This window comes from Panicum virgatum, chromosome 3N, assembly GCF_016808335.1.
Source record: "Panicum virgatum strain AP13 chromosome 3N, P.virgatum_v5, whole genome shotgun sequence".
NCBI classification, from domain to species: Eukaryota; Viridiplantae; Streptophyta; class Magnoliopsida; order Poales; family Poaceae; genus Panicum; species Panicum virgatum.
The window spans coordinates 10,267,351-10,293,203 of NC_053147.1; the positions used below are offsets into that span (position 1 = coordinate 10,267,351).

General features: G+C 42.9%; 5 protein-coding genes and 2 non-coding genes across 9 annotated transcripts; 4 read left to right on the forward strand and 3 right to left on the reverse strand.

Annotated features, from left to right (window-relative positions):
- Positions 1 to 4,872: 4,872 nt before the first annotated feature.
- LOC120667242 (mediator of RNA polymerase II transcription subunit 28-like) lies at positions 4,873 to 6,620 on the reverse strand. Its single transcript, XM_039947321.1, has 3 exons — positions 6,361 to 6,620; positions 5,848 to 5,960; positions 4,873 to 5,271 (listed from the first exon to the last, which is right to left on the reverse strand). Exons 1-3 carry the CDS (start codon positions 6,527 to 6,529, stop codon positions 5,137 to 5,139), a joined length of 417 nt encoding a protein of 138 aa, XP_039803255.1. The 5' UTR covers positions 6,530 to 6,620; the 3' UTR covers positions 4,873 to 5,136.
- A 215-nt stretch (positions 6,621 to 6,835) lies between these two features.
- Positions 6,836 to 9,898, forward strand: LOC120667241 (60S ribosomal protein L18-3-like). The gene is made up of 5 exons (XM_039947320.1): positions 6,836 to 6,985; positions 7,077 to 7,166; positions 7,494 to 7,622; positions 7,844 to 8,029; positions 9,215 to 9,898. The coding sequence occupies exons 1-5, from the start codon at positions 6,983 to 6,985 to the stop codon at positions 9,371 to 9,373; spliced, it is 567 nt and encodes a 188-aa protein (XP_039803254.1). The 5' UTR covers positions 6,836 to 6,982; the 3' UTR covers positions 9,374 to 9,898.
- On the forward strand, positions 8,218 to 8,293 carry LOC120668285. Its single transcript, XR_005672379.1, has one exon. It is a non-coding gene; the product is annotated as a small nucleolar RNA snoR53Y (small nucleolar RNA).
- On the forward strand, positions 8,974 to 9,073 carry LOC120668277. The gene has a single exon (XR_005672371.1). It is a non-coding gene; the product is annotated as a small nucleolar RNA snoR69Y (small nucleolar RNA).
- Positions 9,899 to 10,294: 396 nt separating the features above from the next.
- Positions 10,295 to 15,176, reverse strand: LOC120667243 (probable ethylene response sensor 2). 2 transcript variants are annotated; one of them, XM_039947322.1, is made up of 6 exons: positions 14,719 to 15,176; positions 13,241 to 14,215; positions 12,156 to 12,524; positions 11,798 to 12,064; positions 11,143 to 11,270; positions 10,295 to 10,993 (listed from the first exon to the last, which is right to left on the reverse strand). In XM_039947322.1, the coding sequence occupies exons 2-6, from the start codon at positions 14,144 to 14,146 to the stop codon at positions 10,765 to 10,767; spliced, it is 1,899 nt and encodes a 632-aa protein (XP_039803256.1). In that variant the 5' UTR covers positions 14,147 to 14,215; positions 14,719 to 15,176; the 3' UTR covers positions 10,295 to 10,764. The 2 variants fall into 2 exon arrangements, with proteins under 2 accessions (XP_039803256.1, XP_039803257.1); XM_039947323.1 differs by lacking the exon at positions 14,719 to 15,176 and having other exon boundaries at positions 13,241 to 13,323; positions 13,425 to 13,564.
- A 2,682-nt stretch (positions 15,177 to 17,858) lies between these two features.
- On the forward strand, positions 17,859 to 21,505 carry LOC120667245 (nifU-like protein 4, mitochondrial). Its single transcript, XM_039947324.1, has 6 exons — positions 17,859 to 18,098; positions 18,473 to 18,637; positions 19,480 to 19,655; positions 20,495 to 20,598; positions 20,682 to 20,793; positions 21,049 to 21,505. The coding sequence occupies exons 1-6, from the start codon at positions 17,885 to 17,887 to the stop codon at positions 21,118 to 21,120; spliced, it is 843 nt and encodes a 280-aa protein (XP_039803258.1). The 5' UTR covers positions 17,859 to 17,884; the 3' UTR covers positions 21,121 to 21,505.
- Positions 21,506 to 21,664: 159 nt separating this feature from the next.
- Positions 21,665 to 23,616, reverse strand: LOC120667246 (GATA transcription factor 23-like). 2 transcript variants are annotated; one of them, XM_039947327.1, is made up of 3 exons: positions 23,413 to 23,616; positions 23,173 to 23,280; positions 21,665 to 22,506 (listed from the first exon to the last, which is right to left on the reverse strand). In XM_039947327.1, exons 1-3 carry the CDS (start codon positions 23,434 to 23,436, stop codon positions 22,225 to 22,227), a joined length of 414 nt encoding a protein of 137 aa, XP_039803261.1. In that variant the 5' UTR covers positions 23,437 to 23,616; the 3' UTR covers positions 21,665 to 22,224. The 2 variants fall into 2 exon arrangements, with proteins under 2 accessions (XP_039803261.1, XP_039803259.1); XM_039947325.1 differs by having other exon boundaries at positions 23,173 to 23,582.
- Between the last annotated feature and the right edge of the window lie 2,237 nt (positions 23,617 to 25,853).

Here is a 25,853-nt window from a genome sequence, read left to right on the forward strand (position 1 = left end):
GACACTGCTTCTAACAAACGAAAAGTTCACAACATACGGCTACAGACTGTAATACACAAAAGCTTCATTATATTATTTTTGAAGTATTTTCTCAACACATCCTCATCACCAGCTTCATTATAGTATTTTTTTTAGTATTTTTTCATTTCATTAGGATTTTCTCATAAATTAGATTTATTTTATATATTTCTCTATGAGAAAATTTGTGGGCATTAAAATTCCTTGTAGCTTGAAAGACCCAAATGATATAAGGGAGCCCACAAGAAGAGGGATTCATACCTAAGCCCTTTGAAGTGTCGGTAGTTAACAACTATGGTAAAGTTTTCTTCGAATCCTCAGTACAAGAAATTGTTTCACAGTTTAGTAGTTCACTACTTTACCCCACTCAACCAAAGATTCCTTTTTTCTTTGATCCTTGCCTCCCTTACGCGCAAGCGGAAGCTCTAACGTGCTATGGCCACAACACTTCACATATGAAGTTGTTGCGATTCTCGATTCATGGGCCCACTTCCTTTTTCATGTGGGCCCACAGGAGAGGTGGAGCGAAGAAAGCTCTCTCCTATATGTAGCCGCAGCCCTCCCCCCTCTGCTCCCCCTCCCTCCCTCCTGTTCCTCTCTTTTATGCACATACTTGAATGAGATACCACATTAGATCTATGAAGGATTGAGGCTCAAACCAAGTAGCGCCGGTGCTCTTGTGACTAATTAACTCTAGTTTCGCGACCACATCTCCCCCTTTCCCCCTCTCTCTCTAGATCCCCCCCCTTTTCCCCTCTCTCTAGATCCAGATCTAGATCTAATCCGAGGCAGAAGGAATAAGGAAATCAAGTTAAATCAATAAAATCAGAGAAGAAGGTATGATTTTATTTGTTATCTATGTTTTGGATTTTTATCAAAGCTTTTTAGGTAGTCGCGAATACATATCTCCGATACTTTCATGTTAATCTCTGGGGTGATCCAAGAGGTGACACGAACATCCTTCGACACCATGTGCGTGACCCACATCACTCTATCACTACACCACTCAACAATGGTGGCGGTGGTGGTGGCCAACAATAACTTCAAGCGATGCTCGCACACGTTTCTTCCTATTTTTCTCTCTTCCCCTCCCTTTTGTTCTTCCGGTTTTGATGTGTTGGTTTGCAAGATCTACTATGGGCACACAAATTCATGAATGGATTTGTGTATTGTGTTTGGACCGCAACTGCTGTAGGATGATAGAACAATATGATGGAATGTTGGTGCACTTGCATCGATATTGTGCGAGTAGGTAGGTGAAAGGAAGCGAAGCCAGTGTCCATAAAGATGTTGGATTTGCATGGACTTTGTAGATCTGTAGAAGGCCTACATATCTAGGACTTGGCTGTAGTAAGGTAGTGCGTGACAGACACATATGGACGATGTGCAAACATTCATGTCACGCAGGTTCATATAGATATGCACTACCGTGCTGTTTATTTTGGGCTGGCACGCGCGTGTTGTGGCTAGTGGCATGTTAGGGTTAGTGAAATTTGTCACTTTGTATTACAGAGACCGGAAAATGGGTGTGATGGTGTAGTAATGTGGTGGGCGACAACTAGTGCAGGTATATGTTGCACTTTCTAGATATCTCATGCGATCAGGTTGGCGGCATTCTTAGCCTAGCATCATAGCACTTAGATGCCACAATGTGATTGTATATGGGGGGTGATCGAAAGCGGGTGCGGTCCAATGGTTGCTAGCAATAGGTGTGGCAACATTAGCTGTGGTATATGCTATATATCTTGATACGGAGGTGGTGTGACAGTCAGTGGCGAAGCTAGGATCGAATTGACACTGGTGCACTTTCCATTGCAAGAAATAAAACTAATATGATTTACATGGTAAATTTCAATTAACTAGTAGGAAATTCTTTTTTTCACCATGGTGCACGTGCACCAGGGACACATAGTGTAGCTTCGCCTCTGGTGACAGTGCGAAGACCAGCAACTCATAGTGTGGGAGGTGACATTGATATGGTGTGACATGGTGGATCGCGGTGATAAGTTGCAAATGCTGTTATTTTAATGTTAGTTTTCAATAATGGTATGACATGGTGGATCGCGGTGATAAGTTGCAAATGATGTTATAATTATTAGTTTTCTTTAATAGTGTTCTGCTAGGTAGTTTTTCTTTGTGTTCTCCCTGTTTGTAGCATCTATGCTCTTGTTTTTTTTGTCTTGTTACATTAATAGAAATAGGCATTGATTAGTGTACAGAATTTATAAGTAAATCCTTTTAGGCGATTTGCCTGCACAAGTTATCCAGAAGGGTTTCCATGATAAAAAAAATACTCTGGGAAATTTCTTCAATTCCTTTTTGAAAAATTTCTGTAGAACTTTTTGGGAAAAGTATTAGCTGCAGAGAATGTTTGCACACATTTAACATCAATCTTCTTCGTTTGCCCATCTCAGGTCACCAGCATCAGTTGTATTTCGTTGGATGCCGACGCAAGCGCGGTATTGGCTTGACCTCAACCATCCTGCACTCTTGAGCACATCTGATCTGATACCAACTTGCTCTCTACCCAATCAAGAAAAAACTCCACTGCCACAAGCCATGGCAAATCAGCCACAAGAACCTCAACATCCCAACCCTCGTCAACGCTTGGATAGCTCTAATCCTAACTGGTTCGCCCCCCTCCCTCTTCCTCCTCCCCCTCCTTGCCATCCCCTTACTACCAATTTTTTCACCTAGATGTCAGTGGTGTTTGTGTGCATGCAGGAGAGATTGGGCAAATGGCTTGCCACAGGAAATGAGGGCGCTCATTGCGGAGCGCGCCCTGGACACTGACGAGAAAGACCTGATCCGTTTCCGCGCTGTTTGTAGCGCATGGAGGGATAGCTTTGGCGGCGAGAACAGAATCAACCGCGGCACCCACCCCCGTAGGTGGATCCTACTACTACCGGAGGACAGCTATGCTGCAACCCGCCATCGTAAGTTTGCCAACATCGCCACTGGTGAATGCATTCACCTCCAGAACCTCCATCATCTCGCCAATCACACTGTGGCGGAAGGGTCACATGCCAACCCAGAGGGCATGCTTGTCCTGCGAGACAACACCAGCTTCGTCGTCAGGCTGTTCAAGCCGCTCACCCGGCAGCTCACTGACCTCCCATCACTCAAGACACTGGTGGATGGAGTTGAAGGTGGTGACGATCATCAGATGTCGGACCAGGAATTCCGACAGCTTCATAAGGTTACGGCTGCCGGCTTTGTTGGTGGCTCGAACTCGAAGCTCGTCCTCTACCTCGATGCCATCAAAACGATCGCTGCTGCTAAGCCAGGAGATGAGGCTTGGGAGGTGGTTACCTGCGAGCAGCCGCTCTTGTCAGTGGCCACAATTGGCGACCACTTTTACTGCCTCCGCACCGAGTCCCTGTTTGAGCTGGACGCATCGACAAGCCCCCCACAGCTGGTGGTTGTCTCCCAGGTAGCCCGCCCGAGCAACACCATCTCGGACACCATGAGGCTGGTGGACAATGGTGGGGAGCTGCTAGTCCTATGGAATGAGCTCCATCCCCATCCACAGGGCTTCTGGCGCCTCTGGTATGCGGTGAGGCGAGTTGACTTCAGCGAGGGACTGATGATCCCTACCTATTACCTGAATGACCGTGCTGTGTTTGCTGGCCCAGCAGGCGTAATATCGGTATCGACAGCGGACTTCCCTGAACTTGATGCTAAACTCCATCTACTTCCGCTATGGTTGCAACAATTACTTCATAAAGCAGTGTGCCCTAAGCAACACATATGAATTCTATCGACCCCCGCGGCGAAGCTTCGCTAAATGTCTGGGCTCTTATGTCACCAGTTTCGGTTATGCAAGTTGCCCCTATTAATTTCCATTTCCAGCGAGATGACTTTCCTTTTCTCGCAAAACCATGGGAGGAAAACATCTAAGGCTTAGCTTCATTGATCTTAGATTTAGTGTGTGGTTTCAAGAATAATGTCTGTCTTAATTAGTGGTGTGATGTGATGTGTGACGAGTAACAATGTAAGAGTTTCCTATGTCTGGTACATCATATACTGTCATTTGCATTTTCCCTTTCGTGTTGTGTTTACATGACAGAATTAATCTAGTTTGTGTGGCTCATGAATCAAGCTTTACGTATCAAATTATATATGTAGCTCGTGAGAATGGTATACCCAGTGGAAACACTAGCAAGGGTGGAGCCCTGCATGCTTGAGGTTTTCGATAAAAAAGAAATCTGGATTGATGAGGTTTCCGGTTTCATGATATGAACTGCAACTTTCAGTGAATCAGTGTAGGCTAAAAATTCTAGCGTGTCTCACAAAAAAAATGTGACCATTCAAGATTGGTTCCAAGGGTGGTAGTGGGCCATGGCCCTGGCGGTCTCTTCACAATCCAAGTTAACTTTTATATATTTTTAGCTTAAAATTGTATAAGATTCGAGCCCGGTCCTTTTAGGACCCGGTCCTTAAATAATCAAAATCAAATTTTAAGACCCTTAACCACCCCCAGGTTCCAAGATAAAAAAAAATATGTGGTTTGGAGAGAGGAGAGATCATATTGCCTGCCATGCTGCTAAATTTAATGGACAAATGCATTTCCACGTGCTTCAAGAGGTGAGATAAATTGGGAACTATCTTGCAGTCATATGTCCTCTCCAAGTTAGTCAGATATAGTTAGCAAAGTTGCATGACAAAATTATATCATCGAGTATATATGCTAGCTGACCTGAAAGAATTTATATCAATGCAAATTATGGTGAGTCCATAAGTGAAGAAATATAAACAATATTTTGCAGTCATGTATTCATAATTTCTTATAGTTATTAGTCCTGCAAGCCACTATTTATTTTTTAAAAAAAGCTGCACGATTAGATTTTCAACTTCATCGTGTGTGTTAGCACACAATCAACACAGTTTTATTGATGCATCTTTCACACAAAGACAAAAAAACATGCCTAATACAACTGCATAGTCCATAAGCAAATGCATCATCAAACATCGATAAGGGGGCTTTGTTTCTGTCTTCCACAACAGAGAACCAAAAGCCAACTGACGGTTAGCACCCTAAAAACATGTTACAATGGGTGGTCTACTGAATGTACACAGTTCATGGTCATTGCAAGGTAAACTGCAGCATCACACTACTCACACTCTTTCGAGCTCAGTTACGTGCTTCCCCAGCTGCTCCTTCAGTTCTTTCTGCCACCCTTCAATCAGCTTCTTGTTCTTGGCAATAAGCTCAGACTTGATCTTCAGTTCTTCCTCCATTGTAGTAATCTCCTGTGTAGTGCAAAACAAAACATGTCAACAAGATGAGTAGGCATGATTCTACTAAGGCATTATTATAGAAGCAATTGCATGAAAAATACATGTGTGAAGGTGGATACAAGTACTTCGAAATTTCACTGGGAATTGGGAACACCATGTTTTCTAGAAGTGAGAATTCAGCGAGTCTATCAGTTCCTTCAAATATATTATTTAATTTTGAGTCAATAGATATCCTATTCAGTACATAGGTTATATCAGAATACAACAATATTATTGCATCATAAAGTTCAGTTTCAGATTTTCCTGGGTTACATACATATCTGACAAAAAAAAGGAGATGACGCCAGAATAGGATCAAAGAGTCTTGTAACTAATAAGGCTCACACAGTCACGCTGAGTGTCACAAACTGCCTGTAGCAAGTAGAAATAGGTAATTTTTAAGATAGCTATTCCTACTTCCAATGACAGTTTCCAATCAGCCTCCAGTTCTCCAATCACCATGCCCAAACCTCATTCCCTTTCCCATAAACCATAGGATGTACACATCTTTACTCCACTCTCGGTTAGATGAGGATGAAGTGAATGTACCTTCCGAAGCAAATCTTCTGCTGTTGGTTGGTCCTCACGCTGCAGGCTGATCAAGTAGGACTGGAGCTTCTTGGCAGCCTCCATGAAGTCCCTGGCGTGCCTCTCAACATCAACTGTTCAAGACGGTACAAACAGAAACATTCAGAATCTCCAGTTAGGTAGTGTCGAATGAGAAGATGCAATTCAGCTCTTTAATAAGTTAATAACCATTCTACACTATACAAGTTATCTTGGTACTCCCCGATTGCAATGTGTTCTATACAGTTGATAGAAGAAGTTTATAATCTCCTCGGCAATGAAAGCGACCAATCAAATAAAGATGCAATCTTTATCTGCAAAATAGCAAGAGCCGCCTATCCATCTCGCAGGCAAAACAACGAACACCTGGCGCGCGACGGTGCCGTGGACCGATTAAACACCAGGATACTGGGCCAGCGACGCAACCACGAGGATCGAAGGCGAGGCGACAGCGAGAGGAGAAAGGGAGGGAAACGATGGGTCGGCGGGCCGTACTCTGGTGCGAGGACTGGAGGGAGCGGTCGACGGCCTGGAGCTCGCGCGCGGGGAGGCACGGCAGCAGCGCCACCTCCAGCGCCGCCACGCACGCCAGCATGTCCTCGCGCCCGCCCGCCCCCGGAGACGGCTGCGGCTGCTGATGCGGCGGCGGCGGCGGCTCAGCCATGACGGAGATGGAGAAGAGAGAGATTGGGATCGGTTCGCCTCCGATTCGTTTCGTTTCGACAACTCCTCCTCAGACAAGGAGACGGCCGTTCGTTGGAGGACGGACGGCTAAGATCGATTCTCAGCCAGCGAATACTGGGCCTGGGTGGGCTCGAGCCAGACCAGGCTGAAGGAAGGGCCCAATTTGCGCAGGCCTTCACGTGCAGGTGAATTTGGTGCACCCGAACGAGCCAAGGCCCAAACCAACCGAGTCAAACAGCAGCCCGAAATCTCCATTTCGTAGCCCATGAAGGCCCCACTATTCAGCCCAATAGCCCACGAACTCAAAAAAACCCTAGCAGCTGCCCCGCCCCCACTATAAAAACTCCTCCGCTGCGCCGCCGCCACCCTCCTTCCCGAGCCGGAGGCGAACAAGGTAAGCAGCAGCAGCAGGAACCCTAGCGCCGCCGCAGCCATGGTGAGCACCCTCTCACTACTGCCGCCCGCTTTTCTAGAGGTCTTTCCCCGCCGTGTTTCTTAACCTGGTGTCGCGTCGTGTTGTGTCTTAGGGTATCGACCTCGTCGCTGGCGGGAGGAACAAGAAGACCAAGCGCACCGCGCCCAAGTCAGACGATGTCTACCTCAAGCTCCTCGTCAAGGTATGCTACCACTTCTCCCGTCTAGCATCGTATGTCCTGTTCGGCAGATCTGCCCGTGGTTGAGCTGTTGATCTCTGAAATGCTCCGTGACTTGTAGTCTCGTACTGTTTCCTTATAATAGAAAAATCTAGTTGAGGATTGGCTTGATGTGGTGGTGTAGTAAGCATATGAACTTCAATAGCTTGGGTGGACTCTAATGTATTGGCAGGCAAAGGATTCGTATTTTGTTCATTTCTGTTTGGTAGATGTACAATAGCGTTCCATGTAGTTTAAGGTTTGTATGCATGCCAAGGTTTTGATTTGTGTTTGTGCTATACTGGAGTGCAGCTGTACCGTTTCTTGGTCAGGAGGACCAAGAGCAACTTTAATGCCGTCATCCTCAAGAGGCTCTTCATGAGCAAGACCAACCGCCCTCCCATCTCCCTGCGCCGCCTTGCCAATTTCATGAAAGGAAAGGTATGCAGCCGACAGTCCCTTGAACACTGACTGTCATTCCAAAATGTAATGTAGCGCACAGTTCCCTTTTTTCATTTCCTTTTGTCCTTTGTAGGATATTTTTATGCCTCTTGAAGTATGCTTAATTAATAACTGTCTATTATTCTAGTTGGGACAATTTTAGTGTTGTAGCTTGGGTCAGATCACGTGTATGGTGCTGAAATAGTGTCTTTTATTAACAGGAGGAGAAGAACATCGCTGTGATTGTTGGCTCAGTCACAGATGACAAGAGGATCCAAGAGATTCCAGCAATGAAGGTTACTGCACTGAGGTTCACCGAGACAGCAAGGGCGAGGATTATCAATGCTGGTGGGGAGTGCCTCACATTTGACCAGCTTGCTCTCCGTGCTCCACTTGGCGAGAACACGGTAAGCTTTGTTTCAATTCTTCAATGTTAAGCTTTATCAATTTAGTATGCCCAATTCGGCACTAGTTCTGAACAAACGTTAGTTTACACATGTTTTTGAAACCATTGTGGGACTCGTGGATCTAACAAGCATGAAGTTTTTCAACAGCTTTTGAGCTAGTTTCTTTGATTGTATTGATCCTTTTTTTTGTTCCCGGTGATGGTATAAATTAACCATGCTAATACTGATGTCCTTTGACGAGTACAGTAATGTGCTGAGGGAACCATCTGCCCACATTCTTTCTTTTTCTCACTTAGAGCAATAAGTTCTTGGTTCTTTTTTTGTTGCTGATATTTCAAATTTCGAGCAGCTGCATGTTTTTTTGAATGATGTTTGCAATGATGATAATCTTGTTACCCAGCTCATTATGAGACTTCCCTCTGTGGGTTGTCATGATATGTGCTTTTCCTTTTCGTCTGAGCTCATTCAAGAATTTTATATTCATTTTTTTTGTATTGGCTTTTTTCTTACTATTCATTTAGCTACCTCAGTCAAATAGGAATAGCTGGGGCTGTGATTACCTTGCTGTGATGATAAAATTTCTAATCCCAGCTCGATGAGACTTCCCTATGTGGGTTGTCTGGGATCAAAATATGACATTACTATCTGAGCAGGTTTATTGTTTTGTTTTGTTAGCAATCTTTTTAAAATTGTGATTTCTCTCCTGTACTGCAAATATTAGCTTGATGTGTAGCAGCTTGTTGTCTTGAATGGTTTTGTGCAATGATGATACTCTTTTACCCAGCTCATTATGAGACTACCCTCTGTGGGTTGTCATGATATGTGCTTTTCCTTTGTATCTGAGCTCATTTGACAATTTAATTGTGAGCCCTTTGGTATCTAATTTTTTCTTAACAAGCTTGTGCTCTTTCGCTTAACTATTTAGTTACCATACACAGCTTGATTTGTTCGGCAGTGATGATAAGTATTCTAATCCCAGCTCTATGAGACTTCCCTTTGTGGGTTGTCTGGGATCATAATGTTTCCTAGTATCTGAGCAAACATTGCTGTGTTGTCAACTATAAGATGTCTTGTAGAATGTGCAATGCATCCAGTCTTGTTCACTGTAAAAAAAAAACTTATACTGCATTATTTGTGCTTCCTTTTACTTGATAAGCTGATGTTGTAAATGCTCGCCTTCTGTAGGTCCTTCTGAGGGGTCCCAAGAACGCCCGCGAGGCAGTGAGGCACTTTGGCAAGGCTCCTGGTGTGCCACACAGCCACACCAAGCCGTATGTGCGCTCCAAGGGAAGGAAGTTCGAGAAGGCTCGTGGCAGGAGGAACAGCCGTGGGTTCAAGGTCTAAGCCATTGGCCTTTGCCTGTGCGTGCTGCCATCAGCATTGTACTGTGGTTCTGTTTGAGCAAGCGACAGTAATTAGTAATCACTTTCTACTGAGTAGTAGCACAATTTGTTGTCCTGGTTTGAATTTTGAAAGATATTTGAAGGATTCGTGGTGTTATCTGCTTGTTAAGCTAAGATACAATGTTCTGTTTGCATCCCTTACCAGAGATTGAGTCCTCTTCCATGGCCCTTTCAAGGTGAGGCTGCGGTCTTATGTGCTGTGATTGTAAATGTTTGGTCAGTGGTACTTTCATGGTTAGTTGTTATGGTCGACCAAGTATCTCGGAGAAGAAGCCATGACCGTGACTGAAGCCCAAGCCAACATCAGCGATCAAGACGTGGAGCAAGCGACGCTCCAGTCAGTTATCCTTTTATTTCAAATTTGTAATCGTAGTCAGTTAATGTAATGGACCTATATGTATTGTACTAGGAGATCTAATGACGAGTTACGCTAGAGATCATTCTGATCTCTCGGCGCCCTTGTGCCTCTCGCAACTCTCGCTTGGCATGAAGTTGTAGGAGTTTACAAGCATGCGATTTCATACTTCTATCGTCCATTGCTACCTATTCCGACCCACTGGGTGAAGGCTCTATTCCGAATGCTTTCATCGGACGACCTGTTTGGAAATGTGATTTTGGAATCCAGCATGAAGAAAGTTAAACTAACATTTGGCATAAAAAATGGAGAGAGAAAAGAGAAGCTAGCGTTAATTGTTAAGTTTACTTCTCAATGTGAATACGCGACACTCGTATTAGACTGATATTTGTCTATTGTACTGTCTGTTAGGTAAGACAGAAAAGTAGTAAGCTGGCTTCGTTACACTCTAATCTACGATTCACAGATCATTCACGCCTCTTCGAGTTTAATGCTTCAAGCACATGCTTCTTTCAGAGTTCAATCATTTGTCACGCTTCTTTCAGAATTAAGTCATTAGTCAGACCCATGTTTTCCGGTTCACGGCATGCTCACGAGCCATTAGCACTTCACTGTGGTTCACTTATTTGCCTCATGTACAGATCAGCTTTTTTCTGCTTCTCTGTACAAAGACTACTGCACTACAGAACCCCTAAACCACCTGCAATAACACCCTCATGTCACAAACTTACATAACACTGCACTCCTTGCCCTTGACTCCCCTAGGGACGAGCCAAATTTTCAGACTTGCATGATCGCGCCTGCAGCTGTGGTAGTGCAGAAGCAGCAGCCTTGGCAAGAGCAGGATAGCTAAGGGGTGAACAATGTCTACCATGCCATCCGTACACCGACACTACGAATGCAACTATGAATCATGATCACAAAATCGGGCTTGTGGCCCGCCTCCCGTTGGCTGAGGTTGCCTCCATAGATTCTTGTCATACCATTGACTGGTAACAAAGCGGAAGAACTGCCATGTCATTGTTGGCTACCAATGATGTATCTGGACTTGCAGTTCCCTGTCTTGGCTGGACAGGAGATGCTATTCTTCGGAGATTTGCATTTGGTTTATCAGATAGGCCTAGCTTCACGAAGAATGTTGTGGTGCAGCCCTTCCCTGCACCTTCACTTTCAAGCCAGATGTTCCCTTGCATTAGAGCGACAAATCTGAAGGCACCAGAGAAAGCAATATATAATATATTAGCATCGGAAATCAAATGTTTTCGAGGCTAGAGTGCCCAAAACTATAATATATTAGCACTGGAGGTAAAATGTTCTCAAGTGGAAATGCATGACAAAAATCTTTCTAAGTGTACCTTCTGGAAAGCGCCAGCCCCAATCCATTGCCACCGTGCGATTTCATTGTAGCATTTTGTGGGTGTGCAAATTTTGCGAAGGTGTGAGGCATATCTTGTGGGCTAATTCCACATCCAGTATCTTTTACCTGCAGCATTACATAGATCAGATTTGCTGTAGAAACTGCACAAAGTAAGAAGAAAATCAGTGTTGTGGTGTGCTTGATCATTAGTTTTCCTGCAGATTTTGCAGATAATAACCTAAACTCCTGTGAAAAATCTCTGATAATTGTAGGTCTTCCTTTTGAAATAGAACAGTTGTTCATCTAGATAAAAGGCCAGTTTCTCCTCAAATATGATATTTATGCATGGCATCACTGCATAAACATACTTAGACCTAAAATATATAATGTCAAGGGCTACCAAGTGACTTCCAATACCCTCCTTCATGTTGAACAGTGAAAAGTAGAATCCCTACAATGGCTAATTTATATGCAACTAAAAATGCGGTAGCCGGTAAGTAAAGGCCTACTACCACTGCAGTATTGCACTAGCTAGCTGGGCATGAGAAATAGAAGTAGACATCTACTGGACACACAAATTCAAAGGCTGATCCATACACAAAGAAGATGTTCATCCGGATTAAACCAACACTATTAAATGTTCATCAGCTAACCTGCACAGCCAAGTAAAAGGACCCATCGGATAGAACTGGATGGAAGTCGGGAGCATGTGGGTCCCTCAAAGAATCTGGCCTAGCTATAGAAGCTGTAATTGAAATGTAACCCTCGTTTGTAAACTTAACAGAGTTCCCAGCAACATTTAGTATTGTTTGCATCAACCTCTTTTGGTCACCAACTGCATAGGTAGGCAACTCCGGAGCCAAGTGAACCATTACCGATAACCTTTTGAAGGCTGCTACTGGCTTAATTAAATCAACCACCTACAACATTAATAAGTGAGTTTAACTGATTCCGCTTATGCATAACATAATAGTGAATTGTAAGGCATAGAACTGAAGAAAGGGTGCTTACATCTGTAAAGGTGGCATGCAGATTGAAAGGTGCAATTTCCAGCTCAAGACTTCCATCCCCAAGCTTGGAGATATCCAAAACATCATTTGAAAGAGTTTCTAGAAGATTGCTACTTTTTAGTATAGTTTCAATCATCAGGCGCTGTTCTGCAGTAAGTTTCGTTTCTAAGAGAAGGGATGACAAAGAAATTATTGCTCGCATAGGAGTCCGCATTTCATGATTCATGACTGCAAGAAAATCATTCCGAGCACAAATGGCCATTTCTGCCTCTCGACGTGCTGCATTCAGAGCAATATTCTGCTCCATTAGCAGATCACGGGCTCGCATGGACTCTTCCAAAATGGCAGCATGGGATAGTGCAACCGCCACCTAAATGAGCAAATGATCTTACTGAGTTATGTATTTATAATGATAGAAAACATCACAAACAGTGCAAAATACTTCATAGAAAGGCTTGTCCGTATGCTAAGTAATAGCAGATAGGCTCTGCATCAGCAAAACTTGCTTATAGTAAGTGAAGTGAAAAAAAAGGAGAACTCATCACTGTCAACCAAGGGCACGCTGCACAAACAAAACAAAAACAAGCAGGACGAACATTCATTTCCAGAAGATTAAGCAACGTAATTACTAAAACCTTACAGGACACGTATCACATCATCAAGTTAATCAACTCTAGAATAACATAGTTTCTGTTACAGCACTTGATTGAATATGCCAGAAATATTTATTTAACAACAATGGAGAATGTGATTCAAAGCAAGTTAGCAACCGAAGTCCTAAAAAATTCAGAACACAAACTGAAAAGTGCTGAAAAGCCATTAAAGAGCATGAGTATTCCCAAGCAGGATCTTATTCAGAAAGAAAATAAATAACTTCCAAGAAAATTTATTTTGGCTCCAAACTAAATTATTCAAGAGGTCAACTTAATCTCAAATCCTTCGACTAATGTTCTCTTCCTCTGTGATTTTTGTTGTTGTTATAAACCTTATAATTGTAAAAGATACTGGTACAAAATGCAAGAATTTAATGGACAACCATACCACATGTATACACGAATGCGCAACAAAGATAGAATTGATAACTACCTGGTCAGCAACGACTTCAACCAGCTCCAGTTCATGTGCTCTCCATTTTCGTGCACTGTCTGGAGGAAGCATCAAAACCATCACTGCAAAGGCTTTTGTAGATAGCTCAGGCCAATCATTTATTTGGAAATTTGTAAGCTGCAGCAGCGGAACACGGACACCAACGACCTCTGGTGGCACATACCTGCTTGTCCGAGCCTTTATTGCAGCCAATGGGGAATTATGTGAAATTCTCTCGGCACGATTACTATTAAAAACTGTACTAACAATTGGAAGATTGATAGGAACAACTGATCCAAGCGGAGCATTGTTATGGAGCGTATGTGAGAGCTGAAGAGTTGTTCCAGTGCGGGATGGCATCCACAAGGCACATTCTGCTAAACCAAGAGTTCTTCCCATTTCAACAAGTGTAGATCTCAGAATAGTGTGCCTGTCAAGTGTGCTTCTTATCTCGTGTGTGAGCATGTGCACATGTCTTCCCGTCTCCTCTTTTGTTCTTATTTTCCCCATCTCCCTATCAAGCTCCTCAGCTTTAGCCTTTAGGAACCGCTCCCTCAATTTCACACTCAACAAATCAGGAATGATATGAACTAGCATCAAAGCTGTTATGCATGATACAATTGCCGTCGCCACTTTTGCCACAGTTAATACCACAGCAATAGTCTTGGTATATGTGGTGAAAGTCCACATGTTTATCAAGTGGGTTGCCCCACAGAGAACGATGAAAGCACCAAACTGTATGAGCACCCATCGGTACGGAAAGAAAGCAGACTTCTGCACAAAGTATATGAGCTCCAAAGGGATTGAGAAGTACGCAAGTGCAATGAAGAAGTCAGATATGTACTGATACTTCATTAGGAGATCATCAGCCTGCCAAAGTGGCTCAATGCAATCACAAGCATCCATCTGCAATGAGCTAGAACAGTAATCAAGAAGCTTTAGTTCTTGAAACAAGAAACCACCAAAAAAGCCGACCTGTGAGAATCACCATACAGTCAGATTTACTTGAATATAATGCCCATGAAACCAGAATAAGTTTCGATATGGCACGCTGGTGCAAACAAAAAAATGCACAAAGTTATGTTAGACAACTAGGGCAAACCTAGGAAAATACAGTTAAAACCAACGCGAGTGCAAATAAAAAAAAAGTAGGACCAGTCATCTATCAGATAGAAACCATTACAGTGATTTTTCCTATAAAACATGAAATGCATACGATTTTATGAACAGAAGCATGAGCACAATTATCATCTACTTTGTCATTTGCAATTACTTAAACCAGAGTACGAAGGCTGAAATCCAACATATACAGCAATTGCTAAACTCTACCTCACACAGCCATTTCCAAAAGAATCACTAGCAACAAATCTGCAACTTATCCTACCCTGGACACATGAACTAGTTCGATGCAATCATGGAGACTTCTCTGAAATTGGGGAGGACGTGAACTGAAATTAGCAAATACCAAAAAGCTTAACCTGTAATGCCCGAGGATGACCAGACGGGACTACGCGTTGCAACAGCCCAAGCTGAGCTCGAGCAGGACAGGCAGGATTGCTCCAACAACAGCGCAAAATGCAAGAAAGGCGGCAGCTTTAGTCCACCAATCGCGAGAAAAACTCCTCCACAAGTGCACCGAAACCAGCGGCGGAATCAAGAACCTCGCGGCACCAAAACTACACCAAAGAAAAACGCGGGCTGTCGGCGCAATTCGAGGGAGGACTCCGGGTGTTGACTTGAGCAGCAGTTGCGCTTGGGAGGGAGGATGGGAACTCGGGGTTGGATCGGCGTCGAGCAGCGGAGGACGAAGAAGATGCGAACGCGTCGCGGCTACAAGCCTACAAGTGAGCATAAGAGCACAAAGAAAGGGAAAGGCGTCTTTTGGTGGTGATGGTTGGACGTGAAAAGCCCAAACGAAACCCCGCCGCTAATTGGAAGAAAGGGAGTGCTAATTGCTCTGCTCCCCTTTGTTTATGACGAAGAATAAGATACTGTAGCTGAGATGCAAGCAAGAGGGAACAATGAGAGAGACATAACATTTTCTGCTAGATGTATGTGTATGTGTTATGCTACTATTGGCAATTCTTATAAGCCTTAAAATGTTAACACGTAGGCACCCTGGTAGGTGAACAGTAATATGTAGTGCCCCATTAGGCCATTAGCTAAGATTTTTTTTTTGCTTTATATATTTATGCTAGGAAAATGCATTTGTATTGCAATTTGTGTTATTCCAACAATTTTACACTTTTAACTTACTTTCTACGGTCTAATTTATTAATAAGGTTCTCCTTCAAACGCGAAATCTTTTTTCACAAAATATGTGGAAATTGAATTGAACTTTGTTAAATTTCTGCATTTCAAATGATGCCTCTAACCTGAAGATTGTATGTTCTAGAAGAACTAGACCCACTTTTCTAGCCATGTCATATCATTGAGGACACTAAAAATATGGACAACTCGGTTTATTTATTTTTCATCTCAAACCTCACCGGTGAAGATATCAGCTTCAGCTACCATATAGGAACAGAGAATAAAATAGTTATGGGATAATTTGTTTTCATGGGTGGATTAGGGCAATCCTTGGTGACAGGGACTTGGGGGACTGGATGCAATGCATCTACTTTCTCCAACCATTCCCCTCATCCAACTCCCCCCAAACGTACTATTTACTATATTTTACTACCTCCCTCCAAAAAATACCCCCCCTATAACTCCTTCTCTCCAACCATTCCCCTCATATCCATTCCCCCTATACACTATACCTCACTCTTTAACTATTTATTTATCATTTTTAAATTCTGAAAAAATAGTACTATATTTGTACTACTATAATACATATTGTTATTAAGTTACGAAATTCAAATAAATTTTTTATCATAAACAAATGACGTGATTAAAGTATAGAGGGAGTTATAATCTCCCCCTATATGTGAGGGGAGATTCAACTCCACCCCTACGTAGGGGAGCTTTAGGGGGTGCCGTTGGAGGCACCCTCCCCTCTAAAACTCCCCCCACACAGGGGGAGGGGGGTTTGGGGGGAGGCGTTGGAGAACGCAGGAGACTTTTGGACATGAGGGCCGGCAGCCAAGCCCTTTTCTGACCCAGTGGCCATGTGTGTGACACTGTGATGTCAACACCGACGTGGCTGGCCCCATCATTTTTTCTTCTTATATTATTGTTCCCGAGAATTAATTAATTAATGTAATCATCGTCACTGAATACAAAGCCGTGGAGCGGAGCGCACCGTTCTTCACACTTCACGTGATTTCATAGAGATTTTTTATAAGGCCATTGGTAAAATTTTCAAATATACAATCCTGTTTTCCATGAGAACTGTTCTAGTTCTTTTGCAGAAAAACGATGCAATTACTACGGAGGAGAGGAAGTTCTGTCGCAGAATCCAAAAGAATGCCATGTTCTAGATCATTGAAAATCAATGCATAGAAAAGAGTATGTTTGGTAACCTTCGCTCTGTTCAGCTGGCTTCCAGCCAGCCAGCAGTGTTTTTCTCTCACACCAAATCAGCATCAGCTATTCGTCAGTCAGCAGTACTTTTCTATTATAACAAATTAGCATCAGCTACTAGCCACAGCTAGCTGAACAGAGTGACATAATGTGCCCATTTACATGGAAAAAATACTATAGAGCTTTTGCACAGAAATATGCCTCTATAATTCCTATGAAACTTTGAAGTACTCGATAAATAAACCTTCAAAAATACTTTTGAGCAAAATGTCGCGTGGCCTATCCTTCTAAATTGATCTGTATATTCTTGAGAGCTCAATTTGATGGCCATTATTACATTTTTTTTTGGATTGCCAACAAAATTCTACTTCCAATTCATACTTTCTAGAGAGGCACTTAGTATACTAGGTAAAAAAAATGAAAATGTTTGCATTCAAAGTGTAGCAAAAGCAAAGTACATATTCAGACATATAGCATAATAATATACAATAAATTCAAACCTAAAAAAGTATTATCATAGAACAATTATCTTGATTTTTGGAATAAACAAATATGACTAAAAAATATATAAATCTAGACAATACTATCTCCATATTCTACAGTCGATCAAGATGGTAAACCTCTATCTATTCAAAATTATATGGCACATAATGTGACGAGCCTTGTTCTCCGCATATATTTCATATAAATATTATCAAATTTTGTCAATTCCCGTAGATATAATATTTTATGCTCCCTACCTTATATATCCCACAATGTCACGATGATGGAAGCACATTCATTGACTATATCATTTGGTATAATTTGGTTTATGTGAAAAGACACTTTTACAAGGTAAAAGAGAAAGTAAGATGTGCAAATATGTACCGTTGAATGTGCATCTATATAATATTATAATGGAAATGTTCGAAGTATGTAAGAATTTGAACATTTATGCTAAATATCAAAACATTCGTCAAGACAAGTTCTTAAATTTATCGGCCAACTTTTACACTACAGAAAATAATATCGCAAAATTTATGCGTTCAAAAAACAAAAACAAAAACAAAAGGTGCTCACCCGCTGGGCTGCGAGTCTTTAGCCTGGCCCAGAAATGGCCAATGCTTGAGGCCCATGAGATCAGCCGACCTAAAAGAGGAAGAAGACGAGCAGGAGAGCACAACGCCACGCATCAAGGAGATGGCCATGGCCATGGCGAGGCGGAGGCTTCTCGCGCTCGCGTCCCAGCTCCAGAGGAGGGCTCCAGCGCCGCCGGCGACGCAGCCGTGGCGGCGAGCCAGGCCCCGGTTCCTCTCCTCAGCGGCGTCCGCCCCCCTCGACCGCCTGAAGACGCCGCCTTTCGCGCGCCCAGCGCCCAGGAACCCCGCCTCCTCTCCATGGGATCGATTCGGAGGTTAGGGTTTGCTCTCGAACAACATCTTCGCTGTTTAGCGTAAAGCCACGGTATTTACGGCTCGTAAGGTTGGACTATAGAATTGGTTTAGGCTAGGGCGTTTTCTTCATCTGACTTTTATTGTGGTCAAGTTGCTCGTTGCTGAAAAGATGCCCATTTCGTTAGATTGAGGTAGCAATTAGCATGGCTCCATGATATTTCACGTCCATGGTCTGTGTGTTAGAGTTGAGCTCTGATGAGCTCAGATTTCTTTGTGATCTTGTTCTTGTGATGCAGGCATGAAACATTTGCTTTTGTATATATTGTTCCTGCTGGTAATTGATCGTGTGCTTTACGTTCTTGATTGTGAAGGATGAAAATTGTGTCATGTGCAGGAGGGCAGAAGAGGACCATGTTCATCCAGACGCAATCCACTCCAAACCCACAGTCGCTCATGTTCTATCCCGGAAAGCCAGTTATGGAGGTCGGGAGCTCTGATTTCCCAAATGCTCGGACTGCGATGACATCCCCTTTGGCTAAGGCACTGTTTGCAATCGATGGTACACTATGCCTCTTTCCCTAGTCACCTTTTCGACTAATTTCTATTTCCATTTGCACCTTTCATTATCTTGTAGTTCTACAAACTTTATATTCAGTTATTCTTAAATGTTGACATGTGTCAGTTTCTTGAAAGAACTGTCAGTTTATAGGGATGAGGTGCTTACACTTTCATGCATCGGTGCTAATGACAGTCTCCTATGCATAACCAATATGCTTTCCTTCTCTGTGATCAGTTCTTATTTTCCCTTTCAGTTTGTGTTGTACTGTTGTTGTATCATTAGTTGTTGACATTAAGTTTATCTCCAACAAAATCCTTGTGAATCATAGATGAAGAAGAGATGCTAATATATGTTATTAAGATGGCAACTTTAAAGCTTACCATCTTAAACCTTCTGTTTCTCATAGATTCCATTGAGGAATTTTGTGAAAAGCGAAGTGCTTTACAATTTGACCATCCATCTATTTCACCTTATAAACCATGTGAACAAGAAGGCAAATTGGGTCCTGATTTACCAAACTTTGGTGAAACATATGTGGGGGGTGGGGGTATTTCCATGTTATGTCCAAGTCATTGGACAAAGACTAGTATTAATGCCAGCATTGAGATGGGTTAAGTATTAAAAACATGGCAAACATGATACAAGAAAGTCAGCCCTGAAACAATAGTTGTAGCTGTAATTGCATTTCAAGATTCAGTCAGGGAAATTGAGCTACTGATTCTTAGTTCAGCAAGAAATATTGGGTTTTCTTTCAAGATAACACATCAACGGAAATATTTGAGTGTCATAGCTTTTAGTGAAATGTTAAATTCTTTTGACACAGCATTGGAATATATATGCAGGTGTAACCAGGGTATTCTTTGGATCTGATTTTGTAACTGTTACAAAATCAGAAGAAACTTCTTGGGATTACCTTAAACCTGAGGTTTTTGCTGCGATAATGGATTTTTACTCATCTGGGCAACCACTTTTTCTAGACTCAAATGCTGCAGCTGCTATGGACACAGCAATTCATGAGGTATCTTAATTACCTTCTGTAGACATTTGGTCCTGCATTTTTTTTCTTGTCTTATCTTCTGAACTTCCCTGTCTGATATGATATTTATTATCACGAGACCCTGAAATAATATACTGTATGTCATAAGAGGGAATGTCTATTGGCATAATTTTTGGATGTTCTAACTTCTGATCAATATATGGGAAAAATATGCTATCTATCGTGGCAGCATGCCAGCATGTAATGTGTGAAGTACTGTACTGAGTTTAGGCAAGATATGGCAGGGATGCCCACACATATCATATCCAATGGTAACAATATATCTACAAAACTCTGTACGATTCATACATGGATACAAAAAAGTAGATTAGGAGTGGAATAAAATGGAATTCCATTTCTGGTATTCATGAAATTGCTTAGATCTGCTTCGTTTTGGATGTGTTGATTGAATCCTGTATGTGTGCCTGTCACCTACAGGTAGGAATAAAATGGAATTATGATTATCATATGACTTGCTGTGCCAGTGGAAATCTCTTAAATGCTTCATTTTTAATCTGTTGATTCAATCTTGTATGTGCACCAGTTGGTAGAAATAAAATTATTCTTGTCATCAACTAATTTGAAGCTGTAACCTGTAATGATGAGATATAGAGAGATGATAAGACATCTGCCTGTATGTGCTCTTTACACTATATTGCCTCGGAATCTAATCTTAGTAATCTATAATCGAGCTGTACTACTACCTAGATAAAAAATGTTAAACCTGAATACTCGGATTATACATTAGGAATACTTCAAAATCCTCCTATGTTATATTGGCTTGTGATGCTGAATCTGTCCTACACTCTTTTTCCGCCTAGGATGATTCAGAAATAGTTGCCATGATAAAGGAATTGTTGGAGACTCGCATTCGGCCAGCTGTTCAAGATGATGGTGGTGACATTGAATACCGAGGATTTGATCTGTGAGTCTTTCTATCCTTCCTGGGCAGTCTTCTGATATTGAGAATTTGGACTCTTTAGTCTCACTAGGATACTATCCTTTCAGAGAAACAGGAATAGTTAAGCTTAAAATGCAAGGTGCCTGCAGTGGCTGTCCAAGTTCATCGGTTACATTGAAGTCTGGGATAGAAAACATGCTTATGCACTATGTACCTGAGGTAACATGATGTGACTTATCCTGTTCTTGCTGACATTCTTTAATGCTTGTGGCTAGCTTAAAAAATGTTTCCTATTTGATAACTAGAATGCTTGTCATGTGGTAATGTTCAGGAAATCAGTTGCTATTGCAGTTGTTCCGATCCTTATGATCTGTTTTTCTTAGAGGGATATATTATCGTTATCCTTTGATCCATGCGTTTTCTGAATGGCTGTCATCAACGTATCTATTATGCTAATTTGCCGTACTATGGCAGGTGAAAGGAGTAGAGCAGGAGCTTGATGGTGATGAGGAAGCTGAGCTAGCTGGAGCTGGACAGATAGAGTGAGTTTTTACAGATTTTGCAAGGGTCAACACATCCTCTTCAAATGTTAGCAAACTTTGCGTGTATGATATGTTTGGGGAGTTTCAAATTCCCAAAAGGTTATTCATATGTTTATTTTTCCGAAAAAGACTTCTGTGATGATTAGCTGTCGGTAGCAGTCTTGATGTATGCAGGAGGCAGACTACCATAGGTAGCGGAGAGGCAGCAGTTGTCTGAACTAACAACAGTTGCACTAGGATCCAAATAAAATGACACTGTGAATTGCTTTTATTTTGCCGAATTGCTGTATATATGCTGAGCTTGTCTAATCAATTACGAAGGCATCGAATTTGGCGTGACAAATGTAATTCCACGGGACTGTTTGCTTGTACCTGATTACCTTCCTATCCTCCATTAGCTGTATGATTTATATTGCTTCTGCTGTCATTGAATATTGCAAATATATTTTGTAATTTGTGTGCTCACCTAAGATACAAAAACTTTTGCTGTTTTATTATCAGAAGACTGAGTGCCGCATACAGGCACAGAAAACTTACTTTATTGTAACTGAAATGAAACAAATAGACCATTTTTATTCACTTGACCTTTTATTACACATGAAGAAGGGCGATCCCTGCTTTTGATCACCCATCCTCAATCAAGGGGTAACAAAGAACATACATAGGAATTAATCAAGGAGGATAAAACACATACAATGTGGATTTAAAAAGAAAAAAGAAAAAAAGGGAGAGACATGAGAATGAGGCAAAAGGGCCTCTCTGCTAATCACAATTAAGAAGCCTATCAACAACATAGACAAGGACCACCATCTTAGCATGTTGGGCAGACCTGTCTTCCCCAAGTCACCTTCGCTTTCAGAATCGAACAAGACACTACTACACAAGGAGATCAGAGATCTACTACTGCACAAGAGGTGGATGAATCCAAAAAACAAATCCAGCCCTTTCAACATCAGCTTCATCCCGAAAGAGGCCTTCCATCCTGATAATCCGAGAAAGTTACATGGTTGGCTTGGAAACCATTGGGTGGCCCTGTGTTGTGCTTTGTGTCCTGTATCAGGTTTTGTATGTACACATTGAGCAGCAGCCTTTGGGTGGTGTTGAGATCCTAGCCATGTAGCAGTGTGGACCTGGATGAGGAGGACAAGGCCATGAGCAGGATTGCGGCCTCCTCCACTCCCATCAGGACCCTCCGTTTCTTCACCACTTGCAGGCCGCTACTTTTGTTGTCACTGACTGCACTCGGTGCAGGACTGTGATCTTGATGTTGCTGTGGCTGTTGCGGCGGCTGCGGCTGCTGCTGGTTTTGCTGCGGTTTCTTGTTGTTGTCAAGACCTAGCTCTTGCCTCCTCTTCTTCCTGTACCGGATCCCGCACGCATTGCAAAGCGACTGCAATCAAATGCAAGAAGATTGCTTAAGAACTGCAGACTAAGGATAAGACCATTTCATAGCATGATGGTATCCGCCATCACTGTTTTTCCAGTTTTCTAGATTGTTTCCTGCTGATTGATTGCTTGGTGCTGTTACTGGATAGGAACAACTGTGATGGAGATAAGGATACCCCCTAAACGGCTAAACTATTGACCAGAACAATACAAAATTGAGGTTAGGAGCTAGTAGTAGGAGAGTACCAGAGAAGCTAGCTTGGCCCTCCCAACATTTTTTAAGCGTTCACACTTGGGGATTGGGGTTGGAGGTTAGCACCGTTGCGAGGAACAGCTCACCTAACCACCCAAACGGAATCAAAGTGGCTAAAGATTCTCAACTTCTCATGCAGGGGCGGCTAGTTAGGCTCTAATCACACCATGATTGGAACAATCATGACTAGTATCATCACCACATCCATCCCCCTAATCCAAATTACTGAGTACCTAGATCAAGAAGAGGTTGACAAGACGTGATCAAGCGATCATCCCAGCGGCGATCGTGAGCTCTGACCGCGCTGTGCCATGATCGAGAGGTCCGATCATCCCCAGACGGCCAGACAGCGCAAGCAAGAACAGCGAGAGGGCGATGGGGGCAGATCACTCGGTAGGGAGAAAGAAATGAGCTCACCCTGGGCCCCGTCGGCCCGCCGCGCCACATGGGCGTCGCGGTGGTGCGGCACTCGACGCAGCAGGGCCTCCCGGGCTCCGCCGCCGCCGCCGCGGCGATCCCGATCACCTGCAAGGATCGGAGCCAAGCAAGCAACCAGCCGACGAAGGAGAGATCAACCAAGAGGACCGCGAAAGATGGTTCCTTTTCGAGCAAAATAAGCAGAAGGTAGAATTGATCGTGACGAGAGGGAGCGCGCACCTTGTGCTCGGCAGAATCCATCATCTGATCCTGGATTGATCCTGCCGATCGAGACGGCCTTGCTCTGTTTCTTGCTTGGAGAGAGTACGTGAGCTGTTTGGAGAGAGAGAGAGAGAGAGAGAGAGAGAGAGGTGGGGAAAGGAGGTGGAGGAGAAGGCAAGACGAGTCCAGCGGCCGCCGCAGGAGAGTTTTGAAGGAAGCCACGCCAACAACGTCTTAGGAGGCAGGCAGCGATGAAAACGGACGGAAAAATTTTATTTTTACTTCTGTTTCTATATTTTTTGGCGGAAATGAGACCGGGTTCGGAAAATACGGGTACAGAAACAGGATCGGGCTACGCGGAAGTACGGAAACGAACCAATACGGATGTTGAGCTGGAAAGAATAACGCGATCAAATATTCTCGAGTATACATGAACAAAGTCACAAAATAATATACACGTATGAAGTTATTAGTCCAATATTCAATAGTATGCCATGTGTTAACATGTTAACATGCATACTTAGTGATTGGTATGTTTTTGAACATATCAATTTTTAGACATATCTTATGTAGATTAAAAATGAGATGAAAAACGAAATAAATATGGGTCAATTTCATGTAAAAACGGAATTCCTCGAAAACGGACGAAGAAACCTCATTTCTACCTCCGTAAATATGGAAACGAGATCCCACAAATACAGAAACAGACGAACAAAAATAAAAAACGAAACAGGTCGGAACGACCCTAGAGGCAGGGAGATGGAATAGATAGTGCTGCTCGTGGGGCAGGTGATCCTAAGCTCTCGTAGAGCTGCTCTTCTCATCATCTCCCATCACTCCCGAGTCCGGGCTACCCTTATCCCCTACTACTAGTACTGTAGTACATGCATCTATCCCCGTAGTCACTGTGGTTTTACCATGCAAGTTCGGTGGAGGGAATGAACACATGTTGCTAGGCTTGATCTGTCCCTATCAGTATCCCCATCGCGTCGCTTCACAGATGGTCGGTCCACGGAGCCGGGAGGATCACTATGTACGGTACGAGTGTACTGTTGCAGCATCAGATCAGAGTGCCTGCAGGACTACTTAGGGGGCATTTAGTTCCCAAAAATTTTCAATTCGAAATTTGTGTCTTTCTCTTTGGACACATGCATGGAGCACTAAATATAATTAGATAATAAAATTAATTACATAGTTTAGATATACACGACGATACGAATCTTTTGAACATAATTAGTGCATGATTAGTCATAAGTGCTACAGTAATTTCACATGTGCTAATGATGCGGTCAAAGGCCTCAAAAGATTCGTCTCGCGGTTTTCAAGTGAGTTCTGAAATTAGTTTTTTAATTAGTATCCGAAAAGTCCTCCCGACATCTGGTCAAACCGTTGACGTGACACCCAATTTTTTTTTGTTTGGGAACTAAACGGCCCGTTAGCTCCAAAATTTCTCTCTCCAAACTTTACTATTTATCTATCCCATCAAATCTTTTGCCTCATGCATGGAGTATTAAATGTAGGTAAATAAAAAAACTAATTGCATAGTTTTGATGTACACGACGAGACGGATCTTTTGAACCTAGTTAGGTCATGGTAGGACAACAATTACTATGAACAAACGAAAAGTGATATAGTGTGCTACAGTGTCCTATATGACTTTTTTTACTACTATTTTATATATCTAAACACAGCCCACATAGTAGAATGACTTCCTCGTGCCAGGTTTCCACGTCACTCAACCCCCGGTCGCATCATCAAGCCCAGGCAGTACAAAATCTTTTTTTTACTAGGAGAGGTAAAGAGGGCCTCCCCGGTGCCAACGGGGGGGGGGGGGGGGGGGGGGGGGGGGGGCCGAACCCCGGTGGGGGCTGGCTCCAGGAGCCACTCGGGCTCACCAGCCCCACCTGGCAGTACAAAATCTAATTGATAGATCATGTGAAGTTATACAATCATCACAGGAAAAAAGAGATGAATTGCTTGTTTCCACGGGATGAGAAAATGGCGCATTCCCAAATCATTGCTCTGCACATGCTTAAACAATAAGGACACCAGACACGTCTAGATAATAACAAAATCCGACCTACGCCGGTTGACACGCAAAAATGAAACCCAAAAGAGAAGGGACGCAATAAGTACTAGTTTTAATAGACGACCAGCTCAAGCTGAAGGGGCATCTGCAGGATGCATGCATGAACCACCAACATGTTCGAAGAAAGGAGGGGGAGAAAGGTGTCGACGATCCAACAGGGATCTCAGGAGAGGGAGAGAATTTGGGAACGGAGCAGGTCTCCAGCCGGGGATGCTTGCGTGATGGGTTGCTTTGTGAGGCAGGGACAGCTGATAACAAGGGATGTAGATGTTTTTTTGAACCCAAAGAAGGGATAGATTCTTTTACATTACACCCAGAAAAAAAAGGGAGACAAGGAAGGTGCTTGCTAGATTTTGTGTCAAATATATAG